This window comes from Carettochelys insculpta, chromosome 5, assembly GCF_033958435.1.
Source record: "Carettochelys insculpta isolate YL-2023 chromosome 5, ASM3395843v1, whole genome shotgun sequence".
Classification (NCBI taxonomy): Eukaryota; Metazoa; Chordata; order Testudines; family Carettochelyidae; genus Carettochelys; species Carettochelys insculpta.
In genome coordinates this window covers 64132519-64152392 of record NC_134141.1, presented here as the reverse complement: position 1 = coordinate 64152392, position 19874 = coordinate 64132519, and the positions used below count along the sequence as shown (strand labels likewise).

Sequence of the window (19874 nt, the reverse complement as noted above, 5' to 3'; positions counted from 1 at the left end):
TAAATGTGTGATTTGATTTTGCTGTCCACACACAAACCAACTAATTTCCATTGATAACTGAAATTTACAGATAGGCAAAGTAATAAAAATCTGCTTGAGAACAGCAGAGTTTGATTTAAGTTGTATATTTCATATGGGCTACGTCTACACGTGCCCCAAACTTCGAAATGGCCACGCAAATGGCCATTTCGAAGTTTACTAATGAAGCGCTGAAATGCATATTCAGCACTTCATTAGCATGCGGGCGGCAGCGGCGCTTCGAAATTGACGCGGCTTGCCGCCGTGCGTCTCGTCCAGACGGGGCTCCTTTTCGAAAGGACCCCGCCTACTTCGAAGTCTCCTGGGAATAAGGGGACTTCGAAGTAGGCAGGATCCTTTCGCAAAGGAGCCCCGTCTGGACGAGACGCACGGCGGCAAGCCGCGTCAATTTCGAAGCGCCGCTGCCGCCCGCATGCTAATGAAGTGCTGAATATGCATTTCAGCGCTTCATTAGTAAACTTCGAAATGGCCATTTGCGTGGCCATTTCGAAGTTTGGGGCATGTGTAGACACGGCCATGTAATGCTGACAATTTGTGTTTTAATAGCTATAAAACTCTAATGTTTTGAACCTCGTTCTCTGTCGCTTAATAATTGTCTGATCTCACATTTTTGCCCAAACGTGAAATTAATATTATTTTTATTTTCATCTATACATCTTTTGAAATTATAAAAAAATAAAAACTGAATTCTGCCAAGTCAAAGAATGACATCTGGATTACAAGCCCCAGTGCTGATAAAGTGTGCAGGACAATTCCTTAGCCTGCATTTCTAAACATTACAAAAACTCCCCTAAATGGACACCAAAGTGCAGTCAGCTGCACCCTAACAGTAAATATGTGTATTAGAAGGCATGATATAAAACTCATTCTGCACATAAGACTAATTTTTCAGGGAGAAACTAGATGGTCTTTTTGCTTCCTTTCCTAGTATATTTATTCTCTTGAGACAATAATCTTGTTTGTATACTTTCTACTAATTCAGTGCAATATTAGCTTCTGAATGTTAAGTCACCTGCTACTTTACTACTATACAGCAGCACCTTGTACCCACTCAGCAGCATTCTACCAGCCCACCTCTTTTACATACAGGTTGAACCTGAGCAGATCCAATACTCTGACATCATGTGTGTGTATTTGGGGAAGATTCCTGAGAGGACATATAAAACACAGAAAAGCCCTGTGGTGGGAATGAAGGTAGGTGTGAGGTTGAGGAGTCCTTACCAGATGGTTTGGAAAGCAAAGATTTTTTTGGAATTCATTTGTGGATTGAATTAAAGTTCTGGGGTTTCTTATTTTAAACTGAGAGATTTGCCCTTTGGCAAGAAGTATTTGTGAACTGTTTGTTTCTGCTTTCTTCTCTTGCTGATCCTCTACATGGTCTTAACATCTCTAACCGACCTGTTTAGAGGAGCCTGTGGGTGTCTTCCTATTAGCACTGGTGGTGGTGGAGAATTTTGCAGTTCTCACGATGAGGGCTTGTATGGCAAATGCACATCTTCCATCATCTGAAAAGCAATTCCACTGTATCCCAGAAGCAACTCGGCTACCTTAAAAACTGCTACTGCAACCTGCTTAAGGATGTGGGAGTCATATGTCTCACTCTTAATAGATTACAGCGAGCTATTCTATTCTAGCAAGTTAATTTTTCATTATTTTGTAATATCTTTAAAGCAACATATAAATCCAGTTCAGTGCCACTGTACAATCTGTATCTATTTATATCCGGGAAGACAGAGAGGAATTGTCTTCATTTTCAAAGTTTCTAACTGAAATCCTATTATGATTCCTGGCAAGGCTTAAAAATATTATTCCTAAAGAAACTATTCTCTTCCTAAAAGGACAAAAGAGTTAGAGTAAGCACAAACATTACCTGTTGACCAAAATAGGACCTGCCCTCACCATAGCTAAATTTAATTCATAAAGTTTATATGATTCACCTTTAGGCAAGGTTGTTGTGTGCCAGACTACTAATCATAGTCCGTAAGAGATCTTCTGTACATGTACTGGTGGGCCATTCAAGCTAACTTGAATTATCAGTTGTCTTGTAATTTGGTTCACTGAAATTAAAGTACAGAAAGAGGCCAAATTTCTGTTTTGATCTGTTTGTCAGCTGAGGTGCTAGGTGGCTTCAGGCCCCCACTGTAGCCTTGATCCTAAAAAGAAGTGCTGTGTATAAGTGTACCTGTAGCAGCTGGATGGAAGTGCTCAGTAGTTTTTTACCAGAGAGGATCTCTTGAAACAATGGGGGACACATGCTGGATAATGTCCTATATTCCTGATGGTGAAAAGTACATTGTGCACTCCCTCCCATTGTGCACACCTCTCTCTCCTGCCTGCACTTGCTGCCAAATGATAGCATACACATTAAGTTAGAGGAACTGTGGACGTGCCTCAAGCCCAGTTCACCATGCTCCTTATCACCGTGAGTTGCTACTGTGTGTGAAACTGCCCACCACCAGCATTCAAAAAGTGCTAGTCTGAGCATTCTTCCCTGCTCTGCATGCACTTGTGCAGAAACAGGTAAACAGCATCCCTTAATTCTGTTGGGTAAAGGCAAATGTCCAAGAATACCTAGTGACTAACTGCCAAATCCCCTTGTGTTCTCTAGGCTATCAAAGATTTAAATAGTTAATCTCATAGGCCTATTTTCATCCCAGTTAAATAAATCAGACGTTCTTATCTAATTTCCTAAGATAATAGGATGGGGCTGAGAATTTAATACATAATTTAACTTTTCTGCAGATGCCATTTTCAGCAAATTTATCTTCCTTACCTGTCTTAACTATAAATTGTCCCACTTCTGTAATTCTGTTTCTGTCTTATGAAGAATGGAGGCTGCATTCAAAGAACTCAGCTTCTCTAAAAGACACTTGAAAAAATAATTGCCAGATTCTTATGTCCCAGTGATGTTCTCCTTTTATCCACTTCTATTCTGTGGAGCAAATGTGGCATGCTAGACCCTCTAGCTATTGACGACACTGTTTTCAGTTTAATTTGCTGCTGCGAGATACAGCCAAATATAGCTGACAGTTTAAGAAGTTACGGAATGAAAGCATCTGTTTTCATTAAGTTAAATAAAATATCAGCATTGGCATTTAAAAGAGTTTTTTGCTCCTTGTGCACCACGTCAAATTCCCTGATTTCCTTCCTTCATTAAATCTGAAGAGTGACTTTCAAAGGCTCAGTGCACAGACTTAACAATGATGACTATAGGCAGTAGCCCTGCTTGGTGTCCCTTGAAATGTTACACAACTCAGAGATACTATCTAGTGAGCACGTATGTCTGGGATTTTTTGAAGTATAGTCTTGTGATAAAAGCATTTGAGTGGGATTTAGGGTCCTGGGTCAATTCCTGACCCTCCAACAGACCCTCCTGTGTGACCTAAAGCAAGTTGTTTCCTTTCTCGGCCTCCCTGTTCCACATCTGTAGAATGGGGGTAATACTCCCTTTTCCCCACTCTTTGTTTCTCTTCTTTACTTGAAGTATAAGCTCTTTGAGGCAGGAACTGCCTCTTACTGTGTGTTTTTACACTATCTAGCAGAATGGGGACCTGATCTCAGTTGGAGACTCTAGGCAATAATATAATTCACATAATAATCCCTCACTCTAGTCGCCAAAGGCAGTTTTAACATTGATTGCCATGGGAGATGGAATGGGCCTTAGAAACCATAACAATTCTTTTTTAGTCTTTTGTTTCCATCTGAACAAAAGCTGGCACAGCACTCTCTTATTCCTGCCTAGGTACCAGCAGCATGGCTGACAGCTACTGTGGGCCCCAGAGCAGGGTGTGGGGGTCGGCTCTGTGACCCTGGGGGTGGGGGGCAAAGGTAGAAGGGGGAGGACCAAGGACACTCAGCCCCTGGTGCTGCCCCTCTCCTTCCTGCCGCCCCCACCCCCCATCGCCCAGAGCAGCACTGGCACAGCACTTCAAGGAGCCGGAGCTCAACCCATGGTGGCCGGAGCTCAACCCATGGTGGGCAGAGCTCCTGGCCCCCTTTGAAATGCAGGGCCCCTGTGTAACTGCCCTCTCCCAGCCCGCCTGTCAGCAGGCCTAAGCATCAGCACCATCACTAGGATTATGAAGATCACTTATTATCGTGAACCCGTAAACCAGAAAGAGAAAGTCATTCACTATTTTGATGTGTTTGAATAACATGGAGGCAGTATAAGAACACGATCAAAATATTGGGGGATTTAGAAGTTGACAGGGTTTTTTTTAATTGTTTCATAATTTAAAATGTTGGTCTTTTACCTAAAGAGCAACCCTTTAATAACTATTCTAAATTAAAGCACTCCACCTTTTGACATATATCAGGGTAGGCTTTGAAGACCAATGCACTTGCTACCATAGGTAAAGCCTCTCTAGTTTGGCACCCTCAGAAACTGACTGGCACTGAATGAGAGAATTTGCCAGCCCATGAGAGGCCAATATTGTCTAGCAGCATTACTAACACTTCCACTGCTTACTGGGCTCTTAGAAGACATTTAGGGATAAATTACAGGTAAATAACAGCACAGAACACTGAAAGCCAGGACTGGTGGCTGGAAGCAAACTTTATGGAACTACAGGAAGCTTGGCCACACCCATGATAAATGGTTGTCCAGCTAACTGAAATCATGCTGGATTATGGGTGGTGCCAGCTGAGAGAGTGCCAGACTAGTGATGTTCAACCTATAGTCATGGCTCAGAGGTTGTTCCTTTAATTAAAGGCACCCTCACTTTATCACTCTAAAAATAAATGTTCAGGTTATGTTACACTAGTGACCCGGCTGAAATGATGGTTCACTCCAGTTACTGGACTTTATACATACCTCAGCTACTCTTACAGCTTCCAGGACTCGACCATCCTTTTCACTGACCTTTTGTTTCTGTAATGCTTTCCACACTACATTCCTTAAGCCTTCTCGACTCACATCTCCACAGAGTTCATTGCACATCACAACCAGACTGCAAACAACACCATAGCGAATAACCCAGAATAGTTCTTCACCTGCAAATAATTGTATTTTGTGTGTGATACATGTAATAATTTTAGTTTCAGATTAATATAGTTTAGGAAGTGACAAAGAAACAAACACTGTATTAAATGCTGAGTAAAAATGGTACAGCAAATTATGTGTTAGGTTTCTCCTGAAGTGTTGAAGGGAGCTTGGCTTAGTGCTGTGGAGTCTAATAGAAATTTAATTATCATAGTGCAACTGATAATTCTAGGGAGAGAGCACAAAAATTAATTGGATGAGAAAGAGATCATGAAAACCATAAGAATTAATAAAAAAAACGCCACCACGAAGGACTTATATACAATCCAATTTTGTTTGCAGAAGGTCCCTTAAACAAACTATCACAAAATGCTTTCCACATTGTTACCATGTTAAAATCCATAAATGAACACAGGGACATGAGAGAAATTAAGAAATTTAGTCAAAGGAAGAGGCGGGATATGTGTTTACAGAAGATTTTCAACCAGAGAGAATACTAATGTGCAGAGAGCTACAGGAAGGTCGTTCCAGATGGCAGAAATTTCAGCAAAGGCACTTCACACCCATGGTGGACAGATTGCGCGAAGGCACAGACAGGTCAAGTACAAGCTTTAAATAGGATGTGGAGCAGGGACTTGAGAATGGTCCATGAAGAGGCTAGATCAACTCCATGGAAGGTGTTTAAATTCAAGAGGTAAATTTTTAAATGAGAGCTTGAAATGAATGTGAGCCAGTGGACTACTCGGCAGTTCTCTGCAGACTGCTGGAGTGTGCTCCATGAGGCTATACGCTGTGCAATTCATAAGCTCTAATTTATTCAGCACTGGCAAGGCCACATTTGGAGCATCAGTTCTGGGCCTCCCCAGCATAGAGAGGAAGTGGATACATTGGAGAGGGCCCAGTGGAGGGCAACAAAAATGATTAGGGGGCTGGAGCACATGATCTATGAGGAGAGGCTGAGGGATTTGGGCTTATTTAGTTTGCAGAAGAGAAGAGTGAGGGGTGATTTGATCACAGCCTTCAACTTCCTGAAGGGGGGCCTCTAAAGATGTTGGAGAAAGGCTGTTCTCAGTAGTGACAGATGGCAGAACAAAGAGCAATGGACTGAAATTACAGAGGGGAAGGTTTAGGTTGGATATTAGGAAAAACTTCCACTAGAAGGGTGCGGAAGCACCAGAATGGGTAACCTAGAGAGGTGATGCAGTCTCAATCCCTAAAGGTTTTTAAATCCCAGCTTGCCCAAGTCCTGGCTGAGATGATTTAGTTAGAGTTGGTCCTTCTTTGGGCAGGGCTGGACTCAATGACCTCGTGAGGTCTCTTCCAGCTCTAGGATTCTATGAATTTTCGATTGTAACCCAACATTGCACCTTACAAAGAAGCTGTATAAGGGAAAAAAAGAAAGGCAGAAGAGAGGCTGGGATTACCAAAGGGATAAAGTTCAGCAGTTTGGTGTGACAAGGGCCTCCCTTTCCCTCATCACTTTTTGGGCCCGCAGCCATCTCCCCTCATTAGGGGTCAGGCTTGCCACTAGTTTCCAGGCAGGATACAGCTATTCCCTCTGAGCTACCCCCTCCTCCACCAGCTAACCCGAACACATAGCAGCTAGTGGTGTTGGTGTTGATATTTGTCTCTGATCCTCTACCATGCTCTTCTCTCACCCAAGGCAGCATTTAAAAGGGCACCCACAGGTCTTCAACAGGCCCCTAAGTGGAGCCACCAGCCAGCAGATTCTCATCTGCCCAGGCCAGTTCCCTGCCAGCTGCTCCTGACTGTCCTGCAGCAATCCACCTTTCATTAGCAAGGGAGCTGGCCTTTTCCTCCCTTTTTGGGGGTGCTCTCTCCCCCACTGTAGTAGCTCTCTGGTCTGACCCTGTCATATTTGGGTATACAAGGAATGGGTTTATATACCTTATGATAAGTTTAGCCTTAATGCTGAGTGTCCAAGCATTTCAATTATTAATTTGCTAACTACACGTGAGTTTTCTTTGTGAATTTGCTTTGCACATATATACTGCACTCGTGCACACACACAACTAAAACATTTGCACTTGGGTTTCCTCTATTTGGAAAGATTCTGCTTCTTTCAGAGATATTCCAGTTCTAAGCTGGAAAATCAACTGACAGTATAAATGTCCCTGGGCAGTGGAAGAAAATTTTTGAGCATGATAGCTGTATGAATAAATATATTTGGCTACGGGCATCAGAGATGGAGAAATCACAGAAAAAATATTTGTAAATAGATTAGTCTAATTTCACCAGCATCTGCTGAATAATACATTAGTTGAACATTTTCGATCAGAAATAGAGCTTTGATAATAATGGATAGCTTGGGGCTCTTGGGAGTAGTGAATGTGTACGAACCATTTTGTCTACGACTATATCAGGTGAACCTTGAGGCGAATGAGAACATTACAGAACTCTTCTGCCCCTGCCCTCCACCAGATCAATTTGCACAACAGCAGGCTTTGATTATGAGCTCAATAAGGTTTGGTCATCCTGCATGTATTCAGACTATAGGTGCGACCACAAAGATGATAATTAATAGCAAAACAGAAGGGTGAAAATATGCCCATTTCATAGCATTCACTCACACTTTCATAAGCAGCTGATGAAGAGTGTTTTGCACAAACCACCTCCCTTTACATGCTTATATATTTTTTTTCAGTGAGGAACAATATATTACCAGCCCAATAGAAGAACTGTCAATCTGAATATGGTTTGCTTTAAAACCCACAAGATAAATTAAAAATAATAAAATCATCCAGCCAACTATACTCCAGCAAGTCAAAACCCCTTTTAAAATCCATTGATGATTTAACAAATGAGTCCTATGGCTCTTCTCTTGTTGATTTAAACTCTGCTGCTGTCTTCTTAAAGAAGAATATTTGTGAGAACGTATTGCATCCAAATGGCACACAGTTAATGCAAACACACACACACAATTCTGCTCATAAAGACAGATGGAAGTATGTTAGAACTGTCATAAAAAGTCGACTGCAACCTAACAATCATGTCTAGACAGTTGCAGAGAAAACTGACTGTTATAAAACTACTCATTCCAGTCCCCTGCAGCTTCACAAGGCACTCTTCTGTTCTGCTTTGGATGACCTAGTGACAGCTATCAAAAATGTTCCTTTAAATATATTGAAAGGAAATCTGCTTTTGACAGATAACCAAGTGAATATTCTGGCAAAAACATATAAAGTGCCACCAACAGAAGTCCTAACAAGAAAGGTAGAAAGAAAGGATGGAAGGAAGAAGGAATTGTTAGCCGTTCAACGGACCTGAAACGAACCATTCTGAGTTTTCTGATTATTCCATTTTCTGGTCTTTCAGCTTATTGTTAATTTAGCATGCACTGAAAACAAAAATGTCACTGGTAATTCAGCAGCAGCTGTATCACCACAATGCAATTCTAATGCAAGAGTCAAGACAATTACGATAGCATGTAAATCTTAAATGAGACACATTCTTCCGCATACTGACCTCTCTGAAAATGAGAGAGGCTGAAGTCTGAACTGTGTTTATAAATTCTGCTGCTTTCTGATATAGCATAGAACACAGGCAAAATGTCAATTGATTTTTCTCTTTGCCTTCCTGAAAGGCAGCTCTACTAGCTTCAGCGGGTATTAGCTTTGTCACATAAACTTTTTAGAGGTATTTTTATATAATCAGTATGGGAAAAAATCCTAATGCACCATTAGAAAAAAATTGAATGATCCTGGAGATAAGACAACAGGGAATAAAGTATGAGCTGTGGATTTTATCCTGGCTCAGGAGTTAACTGTGTAAGAAGCATAGGGAAATTACTTACAATGAAATGAATTCTTGTATAGAGAACTGGAATCTTAAAATACCACTTACGAAAATCAGGCCATTTATTTAGAAATTAAATATAGATTTAGAAGCCTAACTTTAGAGACACAGTTTTTAAAAACTTAGCAACATCTTACATTATCAAAAGGCCTGTAATCTCCACTCCACCCTGTAGAGATAAATAAATGTATAATACCCTCAAGTTTTCTGTGTGTGACTAGTTTAACTACAGGTTTGTGTTAACTCCCATCCTAACCCGTCAGCAGTTATATATCGCCTATTCAGAATGTTAATGCTTGGGGCAGGGAGTTTGTCTTCACACATTTCTATAAAGCACCCAGCAGAGTACTGACACTACCTAATTATATACAACAATGATTAATAGTTTTAGCAAAGATTTCGCTGTACAGGAAAGATAGCAATATGCTGCGGTATAGGCCATGAAGTTCAGTGTAACAACACTGAGATCAATATTTTCCTAGACATTTTTTATTTAATTCTGACACCATTCCTGACAGAAAAATGCAGCTTGTAGGGATTTTAAGAGCAGCTGCATTTCACAGAAGACAACCTATTTCTTACGTTTAAAAATTCTTCTGAAATTTCCACTTTCCAAAATAAATATTTCACCAACTGGACTCCAGATAGTTTTTGTTATGTTGGGGTGAGCATGCCAGGCACTCAAGAGCACACAAATGATTGGATTGTGCCATGTCCTGTTAGTTTTTTTTTTTTTCTGTATATTTTGATTTGGTTTGTCTCCGTTTCTTCACTTGTGGTCTCCTGTGATTTGCCAAGAAGACAAGTTGGCTCAGAGGAATATTTATAACTGGGCAGTTGAGCTCACATCCAGCATTTGCAACTGTATTCATATGGCTGTCCTCACACAATTAGCAGTTATGAATATTTATAAAACATACATATGCTGACTGAGACAAATGACCTATAGCTTGACGGACTGCAAACCTTAGCTGTACTAGGTAAGACTGAAATTATGGCTGTATGAAAGTCAGCACTTGGCCTGAGAACAGCAGACTAGGAAAATACCTTCTCTGGTGGGATGCATCATTCCAATGAAATCTTCTAGGGGGCTACCAAAAATGAGGCCAAGGAACATTCTGAGAACATGTTAAAAAAACACACCCAGGAGGGAGCAAAGCCTATTCAGCTCCATCTTTGTTGAACATCTTTGCAGTCTCATTGAGTGGGTCCTTCCTGGGCGGGATGGGTTGCCACCAAACCATGAGCAATGTGAGATATAGGAGCCAACTGCAGGTGCAGTGTGGAAGCAGAGCAGGTAAAGCTACTTTTGTCAAGATGGCAGTGGAGTCCCACAGCTGGAGGAAGAGATTGGTTAGTAAGGGTCCTGCTGCTCCTAGAGGATGGAGCAGGAGGCAATAAATGAGTCCCAGCATAACCTAGCAGACAGCTAGCAAGCCAAGGTTGGAAGGAGTGAGGCAAGGAATAGAGAGCTAATGCACTAAGGCATCCCTTTACCTCACACAGACTGGGAATTGGGCTACAAAAGAGCTGTCGTCTTGCTGACAACCAGATGTGTGATTTCCCAGCACTGTCAGAAATACTGGATTAGATAAAGAAAGAGAATTCTCATTGGCTTGAATCGGAGCAGTACCTTTTTAATAAAAAAAAAAGAGGAGCCAGTACTCAGCCAGCTCCTCCCGTCTCGGCCCTCACCACCACCTCCAGACAATCCCCTGGCTGGGGCTGATGAGGTCCCCGTACTCAGTACCAGCAAGTACTGGCCTGAAAAAAGCACTGAACAGGAATTTGTCCAAGTAAGACTAAAATGAAAACTGAGTAGGGATTTCAGAACTTGGCCCTCGATTGCAGATAGTTGCTATCACCCTCACTTTCTGAATGATGAGATGGAAGAGGTTGCTGAAACATCTGATATGAAGGCTACTGAATTTTTTTCTATTATGACATGGAGTCATAGTGTGAAAAATGTTGAGAATCACTGCCATAATCATTTGTAATGAATTTTATTTCTAAATCTATTAAGATTACTATAGTACAGGAATCTCCCCGTTGACAACTCCCACTAGGTTGAATAGGTGTAGTCCTACCATTTGAGGTTGTTGGAAGGGTCCTGGAAGACAAACTTGGCCATACCAAGTTGGAAACTTTTGACTAGGGGGAGATCAAATGGGTCAATACTATGGCTGTCAATTAATTTGCAGTTAAGTCAAGTGATTAACTGAAAAAAATTAATCATGATTAAAAAATTAATCCTTATTAATAGCTGATTTAATTGTACTAATAACAATTGAATACCAATTGAAATTTACTAAATATTTTGGGTGTTTTTTTCACATTTTCAACTACAACACAGAATACAAAATGTACAGTGCTCACTTTATAATTTTTTATTACAAGTATTTGAACTCTAAAAGTTATAGTTATGCAAGAAATAGTATTTTAATTTATCTTATACAAGTACTGTAGAACAATCTCTTTAGCATGAAAGTGCAACTTACAATGAAGATTGTTTTATAATTGCTCTCAAAAATAAAGCAATTATAAAATGTTAGCACTTTCAAAGTCCACTCAGTCCTATTTTTTGTTCAGCCAATCACTAAGAGAAAGAAGTTTGTTTACACTTGCAGGAGATAATACTGTCCACTTCTAATTTACATTGTCACCTGAAAGCAAGAAAAAGTGTTCCCATGGCACTTTTATAGCAGACATTGCAGGATATTTAGATGCCTGATATGTTAAGCATTTGTATGCCCTTTGAGTGTTGGTCACCATCCCAGAGGATGGCTACAGCTAGACAGTGTGCTGTTGTTGGCAGGATGATGCAAATGACGGCACTCAACAATGCAAATGGCCTCTCATTTGCATAGTTGTGAGAGATTGTTGTCCCAGAAGAAGCTTCTGTCATCACAAAACACGCTGTGTAGATGGGGATCTGTTGGTGAAAACCCCCCTTGTCAGCAGCCCCTTATTCCTAATTTTTTTTTTCAGAAAGCTGCCAACAAAGGGCTTTTTCGCTGACAGAACCCCATCTACACGGCTTGTTTTGAGATAACACAAGCCTCTCACTGAAGAGTGATCTCACGTGACTATGCAAATGAGGTTTGTGACTATGCAAATGAGCAGCCATTTGCATTGTTGAGTGCCCCATTTTTTTATCACCCTGCTGGCAGCAGCATGCTGTCTAGACATAGCCGACGTGTTTCCATGCTGGCGATGTTTGTTAAAAAATGTTTTATTTACATTTGTGACTCTGCTCCCTGGAGGAGAATTGTATGTCTTTATTTTACCCAGTTCTGTCATATATTTCATGTCATGGATGATGGCCCAAGACATGTTCATTTTAAGAACACCCTCACTGCAGATTTGATGAAGCACAAAGAAGGTACCAATGTGACACTTCTAAAGATAGCTACAGCACTTGACCCAAGGTTTAAGAATCTGAAGTACCTTCCAAAATCTGAAGGATGATGTGGAACATGCTTTTAGAAGTCTTAAAAGAGCAGCTCCCTGATGCAGACACTACAGAACCTGAATCACCGAAAAAGAAAAACAACCTTCTGTTTGTAGCACCAGACGCAGATGATGAAAATGAACATGAGTTGGTGTGCACTGCTTTGGATCATTATTGAACAGAGCCTGTTAGCACTATGGATGCATGTCTTCTGGAGTGGTGGCTGAAGTGTTAAAGGGCATATGACTCTCTAGTACATCTGGCACAGGCACGGGTGAAAGCAGACACTGGGACTTACTGGTGCACCCTTCACTGGGCCCGGCATCCTTAGCATGAGAGGACAGCTCTGGGCCCCCAAAGGACTGGGGTCTTAGCCAGTCCTTCATGCTGGACTCTAGTGAGTATTTGAAGGGCATGTACACTGCCACAGTGGCCAGGAGCCCTAAGCCCCTTTAAATCACAGGGTCCTGGGGCAGCTGCCCTTTTTTCTCCCCTCAGCAGCCCTGCAGGTGGGATCAAGCAGTGCTCCTGCGTCCATGCTTTAACATCACTGCCACAGCAGGGACACTGAGTCCTACCGGCAGGGACACTGACCTGGAGGGAGAAAAAGTTGTCTGTACAAGGGCCAGCCAGCACTGGCACTCTTTTAAACTCAGGACATGTAAATATTTTGGGATGCTGGCTGCAGTGATGCCATGCAAACAAGTGCTTTCATTGTCAGGTGACACTGCGAACAAGAAGCAGCCAGCATTACTTCCTGGAAGGGTAAACAAAAGTGTTTGTCTGAGTGAACGAGAAGTAGGACTCTGTGGACTTGCAGGCTCTGAAGCTTTACATTATTTTATTTCTAAACACAGGGGTTGTCTTTTTTTTTTTAATGTATACAATTCTGTATCTGTAACTCCAGCTTTACATATATGCAGAGATTGTACTAGACTACTTGTAATGGGGGGGATGAAAAGATACTGCTTCTCTTGTTTTTTTCCAGTCCAAGTATTAGTAACAAAAAATAAATAGAAAGTGAGCATTGTACACCACTTATTCTCAGTTGTCACCGACCTAATATACTTTAAAAGGTAGGAAACGTCCAAAATTTTGAAATAAACGGTATTGTATTTTGTGGCTAATTTCAAGTGCAGTATGTGTTATTTAACAGCACAATTAATTGCGTGGTTAAGCATGATTAATTTTTAAGCATGTGACTAATCAAGGTTACACTCATTCATTGCTTCACAGACCCAGGGCTGGATTGGGAAAGGAGTTAGTCCTTCCTGGGAGGCAGGAGTTGGCGCCGTGCCCTACCATTCCCCTAATATTGAAGTCACATCGCTCCCATCCGTACTGCCCGCTGCCCCCGTGCTGCCCTTGCCTGCACGCTCCTCACTTACAGATCCCATTGGCCAGGACTCGTGGGGCGTTGTGAGGGGGTGGTGCCAGCAGATGAGCGCAGGACAATGAGGCACCACCACCCCCAACAGGAACTGCCCCAGGTAAGTGCCCTGCTGCCCAAACCCTAGTTCTGAGGCACCCTGAGTCCTTATACTCTCCTATACCGCCCCACCCAACCCTGAGTCCGTTCCAGCACCTAACTCCCTCCAAACCCCATAACCCCCGTCCTGAAATCCCTCCTACATCCTCACTCCCTCACAGACCCCACTTCCTTAGCCCTGAGCCTCCTCCTGCACCCTAACTCCCTCCCAGACCCTGCATCCCCACCCCAAACTTCCACCCTGGCCCTGCTCCTGTGCTCCAAGCCTCTTGGCTCCAGCCTTGGAGTCCCCTCCCACCCCAAACCCATACCACCATGTTGGAGACCTCTCTCTTCCCCTCATCCACTTTTCTGCCTCCACCTGCAGCCCCCTTCTGCACATTGAACCCCTCATTTTCTATCCCACCCTGGAGTTTAGGGTGCCTTAGAACATCTAATTGCCCCAGGCCCCCAGAAGAGTTAATCCAGCCCTGGTATCTGTGTGTATTCGGTGTAATGGATGATGCAAGTAGGAGAGGCAGACCCCCCCTGCAGTTGTTGCTATGAGTAATGAGACAGTGAGGCTGGAGGGGGGGACTTGCCATCTTCAGTTACTTTGTGAGCTACCAAAGGGTGTTCAAATCCAGACACTGTTGCCCTGTGCCAGCTCAGGAAAAACATGAAAGCCCATCTGTTCCACAAAGTAGTTAGACAGGCATTGTGCCCAATGTTGGGAACTCTAACAAGCCCAGTATCTCTATCTGATGGTATGCAATAAATCTGCCGATGTCTGTGTATATATACTGTGTTTATATGGAGTGCCTCGGGGTATCATCTCATCAGGTCTAGCTAGCTAAGCAGGGCCAGAAATGGTCCTAATTTTGATAGGAGATCTCTAGGAAGAAATGCAGAAGCTGTAAGACATTCAGTCGGTCATTCTTTGCCTCGACTAAATATCAAAACTATGGCCTAACACTGTTTCATTGGTAGGTGCTATAGTGAGTGTCATTTTTTTAAGGAAACATAAAACCTGTATTCTGATAATGTAAGTTCATTAAGAATTCCATGACACTTTTCTCAAGCATACAATTATTAGCTTAGTGTCCCTCTGCTTATTTACAGATAAGTGGATTCAGTCAATCAGTCATCAGGTTTCATTGTCCTTCAATGTTCTTTGTTGCCTAGTTAATTCATTAGAAGTGAACACTACAGATGCATCAGTTTTTAGCAAATAAGAAGTGGTTTCAAACTACAGTGCTGTTCCTGGCCCTTTAAAATCTATTTTTCTATCTGCATAAGCTTCCTTATCATGCCCTTTTCTGCAATATCTGAGTCATATAAGTATTTTTCTTGTTTCAGCTGATTTAACCTTCTGCCCCCATCAGGAAATAGTCTTCCAAAAATCTAGACCTATAATTTTTCCCCAAATTGCATCCAAAACCATTGGCATCTCCAGGCCAAGCCACTTCCTTCCTTCCATCCAATAAAAGCCTTGACCCTGACTGCCCACCTCAATTCTTTTGATCTGCTGTGTCTTTGATGAACTCAGGCCAGCTCTTAATTCCAAATTTCATCCAGTTTTGGGACTTGCCTATGGAATGAAACATACATGGAAATTCCTTAAGGACTCCAGCAATGACTGGTATGTATGGTGATAAATCCCAACCTAGCAGAATGGCATTAGAGGGGCAGAGGCTGTGATAGCTGTCTTCCATAACCCTCTTTCCTTAGTCCCCCAAGTTCAGTGCATTTCTTAAAACCACAAAAGGAAATCAGGAAAAAGTAAAACAAGCAGTGAAGTTCTATTTATCCAGATCAGATGTGCTGTGAAAAAAATATATTTTATAACTTTTTTCTGAAACCTGGCAACTAAAGGAGATGAGGCTTTTTAGAATACCTCCAAAATGACAAATACATATATTTGGCTTTATTTTTTTATGGCAGATGTCACTGACATTGCTGTGTGGGAAGATCATTTAGGATGCCTCATACTATTAGAGAAATACTATGGTTAATAATAGGCTTTTTGTGTACCGCATTTTTCTCTGAGCATATCTGACAAAAAGAAAAGGATGAATCATGACAAAAGGAGTCACAGGACTACTTGCTTTCCTAGCAGGAGATACAAAAGAGACATGCAAAGCCTTTTGATTGATCTCAACAATGAGCAAGTAATTTTTAAAGGGGGAGATAATCATTTACCTGCAAGAAATGCACATCTGTGTACTGGACATCAGATATAAATGGAGTTGTATAGTAGTTACAGAAAAGTGGTGGTAGAAGGAATGAAGAAGATAAATTTTTAGAACTGCAAATATATTACAACAGCTATATTCTTTCAGGTTTCACAGGCATCTGTCACGGATGTAGTGTTCTTCAGGTAGTTAAAACTTCTAATGGCAACAGATGCTATCAGAATGACTGCAAATTCCGGAGAACTACTAAGATATATCTGATGAGCTAAAAATCATGTTTCAAAATAACAATAAGGCAAAGGAGTCACGTAGCATTATACTAAGATATGATTTTTGTCCACGAATTGTGAAGGGCTGTCCCTTAAAAACAAGTTTTATCCTGTATTTTTCTATACACATGTCCATTCTTTCCTTAAAAAGTATGTAATCACTCCAAACGATCACATGTACTAGCCTAAAAATTCAAATATTTGGCCCAGACATATGCACATAACATAAATATGTAACAGTGCTTCCATGGCATGGTTCCTGCAACTGGACATTTGGAGGATAACTATGTGGCCAGCTATTTCTATATTTAGACAGTTCATATGTAACTATGGTATAAACTGTGTATAGAATAATGGCATTTGCAAACATAATTATTTGCAATCATTTGCGTGCACATATGAATCATGTGTCCAGATATTTAGACATCCAGCTTATATAAAGTGGATACTGGTAGAAAGAGAGAAGTTTTACTGGATCTTAATATTTTCTGCATCCTGTGCCATGTTCCAGTGTAAAATAAATTAAAGGTGTTAGGAACTGTTGAAAATAACACTGGAGTGAGTCTGTGCTCACGAAAGCTCATGCTCAAAACTTTTCTGTTAGTCTATAAGGTGCCACAGGACCCTTCATTGCTGTTACAGATCCAGACTAACATGGCTACCCCTCCGATACTGGTCAAATGAGTAATTTTTAGAGTTTATGCAGAGAGAGAGAGAGAGAGAGAGAGAGAGAGAGGAGCTTCTGTTTCTAATTTCTTGCTTATTATTCATTTATTTTTATAAGTCACAGCTCATAAGAATAATAATGCTTAACTCTTCTCTATCGAGCACTTTTTGTCACTCCGTCTCAAAACACTTTACAAATGGAGGTTATTAATGAAGGTAGGTAAGCTTAAGAGATCTGCAGCCTGCCACTGGACAAGCTAGGAATAGCATTCTGCATTCTGTAATTTACCTTGTAGTTACATTGAGATTATGGTGCAATTGTGTTTTGCTTCTGCTCATTGACACCTGTAACTACCATTTACTCACCTAAGAACATGTGATTCGGAATAATTACAATGTAAATATAAAATAGTTAATGCACCTGGATGCTTACATTACTTATAGTAAGAACACCATAGGGCTAATAATAAGTAAGTTGCAAATTATCCCACAGTTTTCAAGGAAGTGAAGAAAAGGCACCAAACTGAGTTTTCTATAGCTGAATTTAGCATCTGTGTAAAATTGGCAGGAATGTGCATCAAAAGTGTGGGGGTTGCTTTGTTTTTGCTTATTTAGTACTTACAGTCATGTGTACCATCTGAAGGACTGTAATGCAGGAGGTCAGAAAAACTTGCTCCACGTAATTCTTCTGGGTGCTTACGTGGTTTTCTACAATCACAGAATCCAAGAAAAGCTGTTTTTTGTAAATCTGAGGTAATCCCACTTAAACAAATGTCTCTGAGCACAGTGGTATATATGTAGCCTATCTCCCAGCTCCAAGATGATAGATTTTTCATGCAGCTGTCTTTCTGTTAGCAGAAATATAAAACTTCTGTCAAATACCTAAAAAATCCATCACAAAATCAAAGTTCTAACAAAACAACGTAGAGCATACAATAGGAGCATAGTCACGTCATATAGTCTAATGTCCTATGGGTAATAGAGAAGAGGAAATAATCATTCAGTAAACACACACAGTGGTAGAAGAATAGGAGGGTTAAGCTTCCAGGTGTCTATTGAAATGACTGGTTCGCTCATTCTGTGCCCCTCTCAAAATGCTCAAAATGCTCAGACCAACATGATCTTCAGTTTTAAATGGTAAAGAAAACAAATTCCTTGCTTCTATCCAATTTAGTGTTTGTAACAAATACATTTTCCACCTACATCTAAATTAGTACTGCTGTTACCTGCTTTTGCAGAGACATAGAGCTTGAAATAAAATCTCTCACTAGATCCATTAAAACCTTCAAGCAGGACAAGTTTAATTTGGCAGCCTCTCCAAGGACCAACAAACCTAATACAGAATCCAACCTAAATATTTCAAGACAGGAATAAAAAAAAACATGCTTTAACACAAAATAAAATAATAATGGATTTTTGAAATACTGGCTGGCCAGAGGCAATTAGTGTACTATTTAGCTAGAACCAATTAGTGTCAATAAATGCAGGCATTTGTTGGAACCAGATAACATCAGAGTTTAGACAACAAGTGAAAGTGTGCCACAGTGTTTATGAGAAATGTAGTTGAGTTAAGTGTCTGATAATACCCATGCCCTGAATAAGCACACACTTACCACATTTCTTTCTGGATCCACAGCAAGGGCAGATCAACTAGCTCAGCTGTTCTCAGACTCCATTGTACCATGGCCCCTTTTTAATAACAAAAATTACTACACAATGCCATGGTGGGTAATTGAAGGTTGACTCCATCTGGGCCCCACCACCCCAAGTGGAGAGCCAAAGCAGAAGTCCAAGAAATTCTTCTCCAAGCAGTGGGTCTGACATCACGCATCTGCTCCAGACTGAAGTCCAAGCCTGGGGCTGAAGCATTTGGGTGGGTGGGGGACGGGGCTTGGACTTCAGCCATGCACTCCAGTAAGTCTAATGCCAGCCCTAGCAACCCCCCTAAAATAGAGTTGCAGCCCACTTTGGATCCCAACCCTTGGTGTGAGAACCACTGAACTAGCATCATGCCTTAATAGTGTCTTACTTCTGTTATACCTTGACATCATTCACGGATGAAACACTGTGGTACCGGTAACAACAGGTCACTGGTGGATCTCAAAAATACTAGGTTTCTGTTCAAATGGTGTGGAACAAGTCCTTAGATAATGATTTGTATCACTTTGTTTACTGGAAACATAATTAAATTGATGTTCTGGTTCTTTCCCTGGGATTCCAGGTGTCTTGCACTGTCTCATTCATCAGATGCACTTCCCATCTCATCAGGGTGGCATCAGCTGTGGGTACCTGTGGCACTGGAAGGCAGGTGGGACGTCCCTTGCAGACATTCTATAGGAATTGTTCACCATATGAGAGAATTCAGCTCCTGGCCTAGATCCAGCACCTGATCTTGCATGCTTCCTGCTGAACAGTTTGACACTTTCAAGAGAAAAGTCAATATGGGACCTTCCTCATGGGTTAATTCCTGAGCATTAAACCAGGAGTCCCAATAGCTGTAGACATTATAGTTGGCCCCGAATAATTTAGCAACATGGATATCAGGGCCTGGATTTCATGGTATTTGTCTAGTGAGGGATTGGCCTTTGAGCAAAGTTTCTATTTCCACTCCCATGTGAACTAGCTTTGTGGAGAGAGCCCAGGAGATCTTCTTGGTGATAAGCACAAATCCATATGCTTGAAGCAGATCCAGCATCTAGACTGTAGCACTTCAATCAAAATGCAATCTCAAGTGGGATAGGTGAGTATCCTGAGACCTAAGGTCTGGCTATAATTACCACCAGCTTCTTGAAAACCCTGGAGACTGATGAGAAGCCAAATCAGTGACTGGTACTAGTAGTGAGCTGTCATTCTGAGCTGGGGGATAGGGTGGGGGCTTTAGTCTGAGGAGTATCTGCAACATGCCACCTTTCTTACCTAGTTCTGTGGTCAGTCAAAACCATGATTCTGAAAAGCAGAGAATACTGCCTTGCACGTGCAGTTTTGGGTG

General features: G+C 41.4%; 1 protein-coding gene across 1 annotated transcript in view; it reads right to left on the bottom strand.

The window, feature by feature from the left end:
• Window positions 1–19874, bottom strand: part of TMEM232 (transmembrane protein 232) — a 130712-nt gene that overhangs the window by 49422 nt on the left and 61416 nt on the right. Inside the window, exons 8-10 of the mRNA XM_074994181.1 lie at window positions 18112–18235; window positions 17508–17733; window positions 4853–5031 (exon numbers count right to left, since the gene is read on the bottom strand). Of these exons, the coding sequence (XP_074850282.1) occupies window positions 4853–5031; window positions 17508–17733; window positions 18112–18235 (529 nt within the window). The remainder of the gene's footprint in view (window positions 1–4852; window positions 5032–17507; window positions 17734–18111; window positions 18236–19874) is intronic.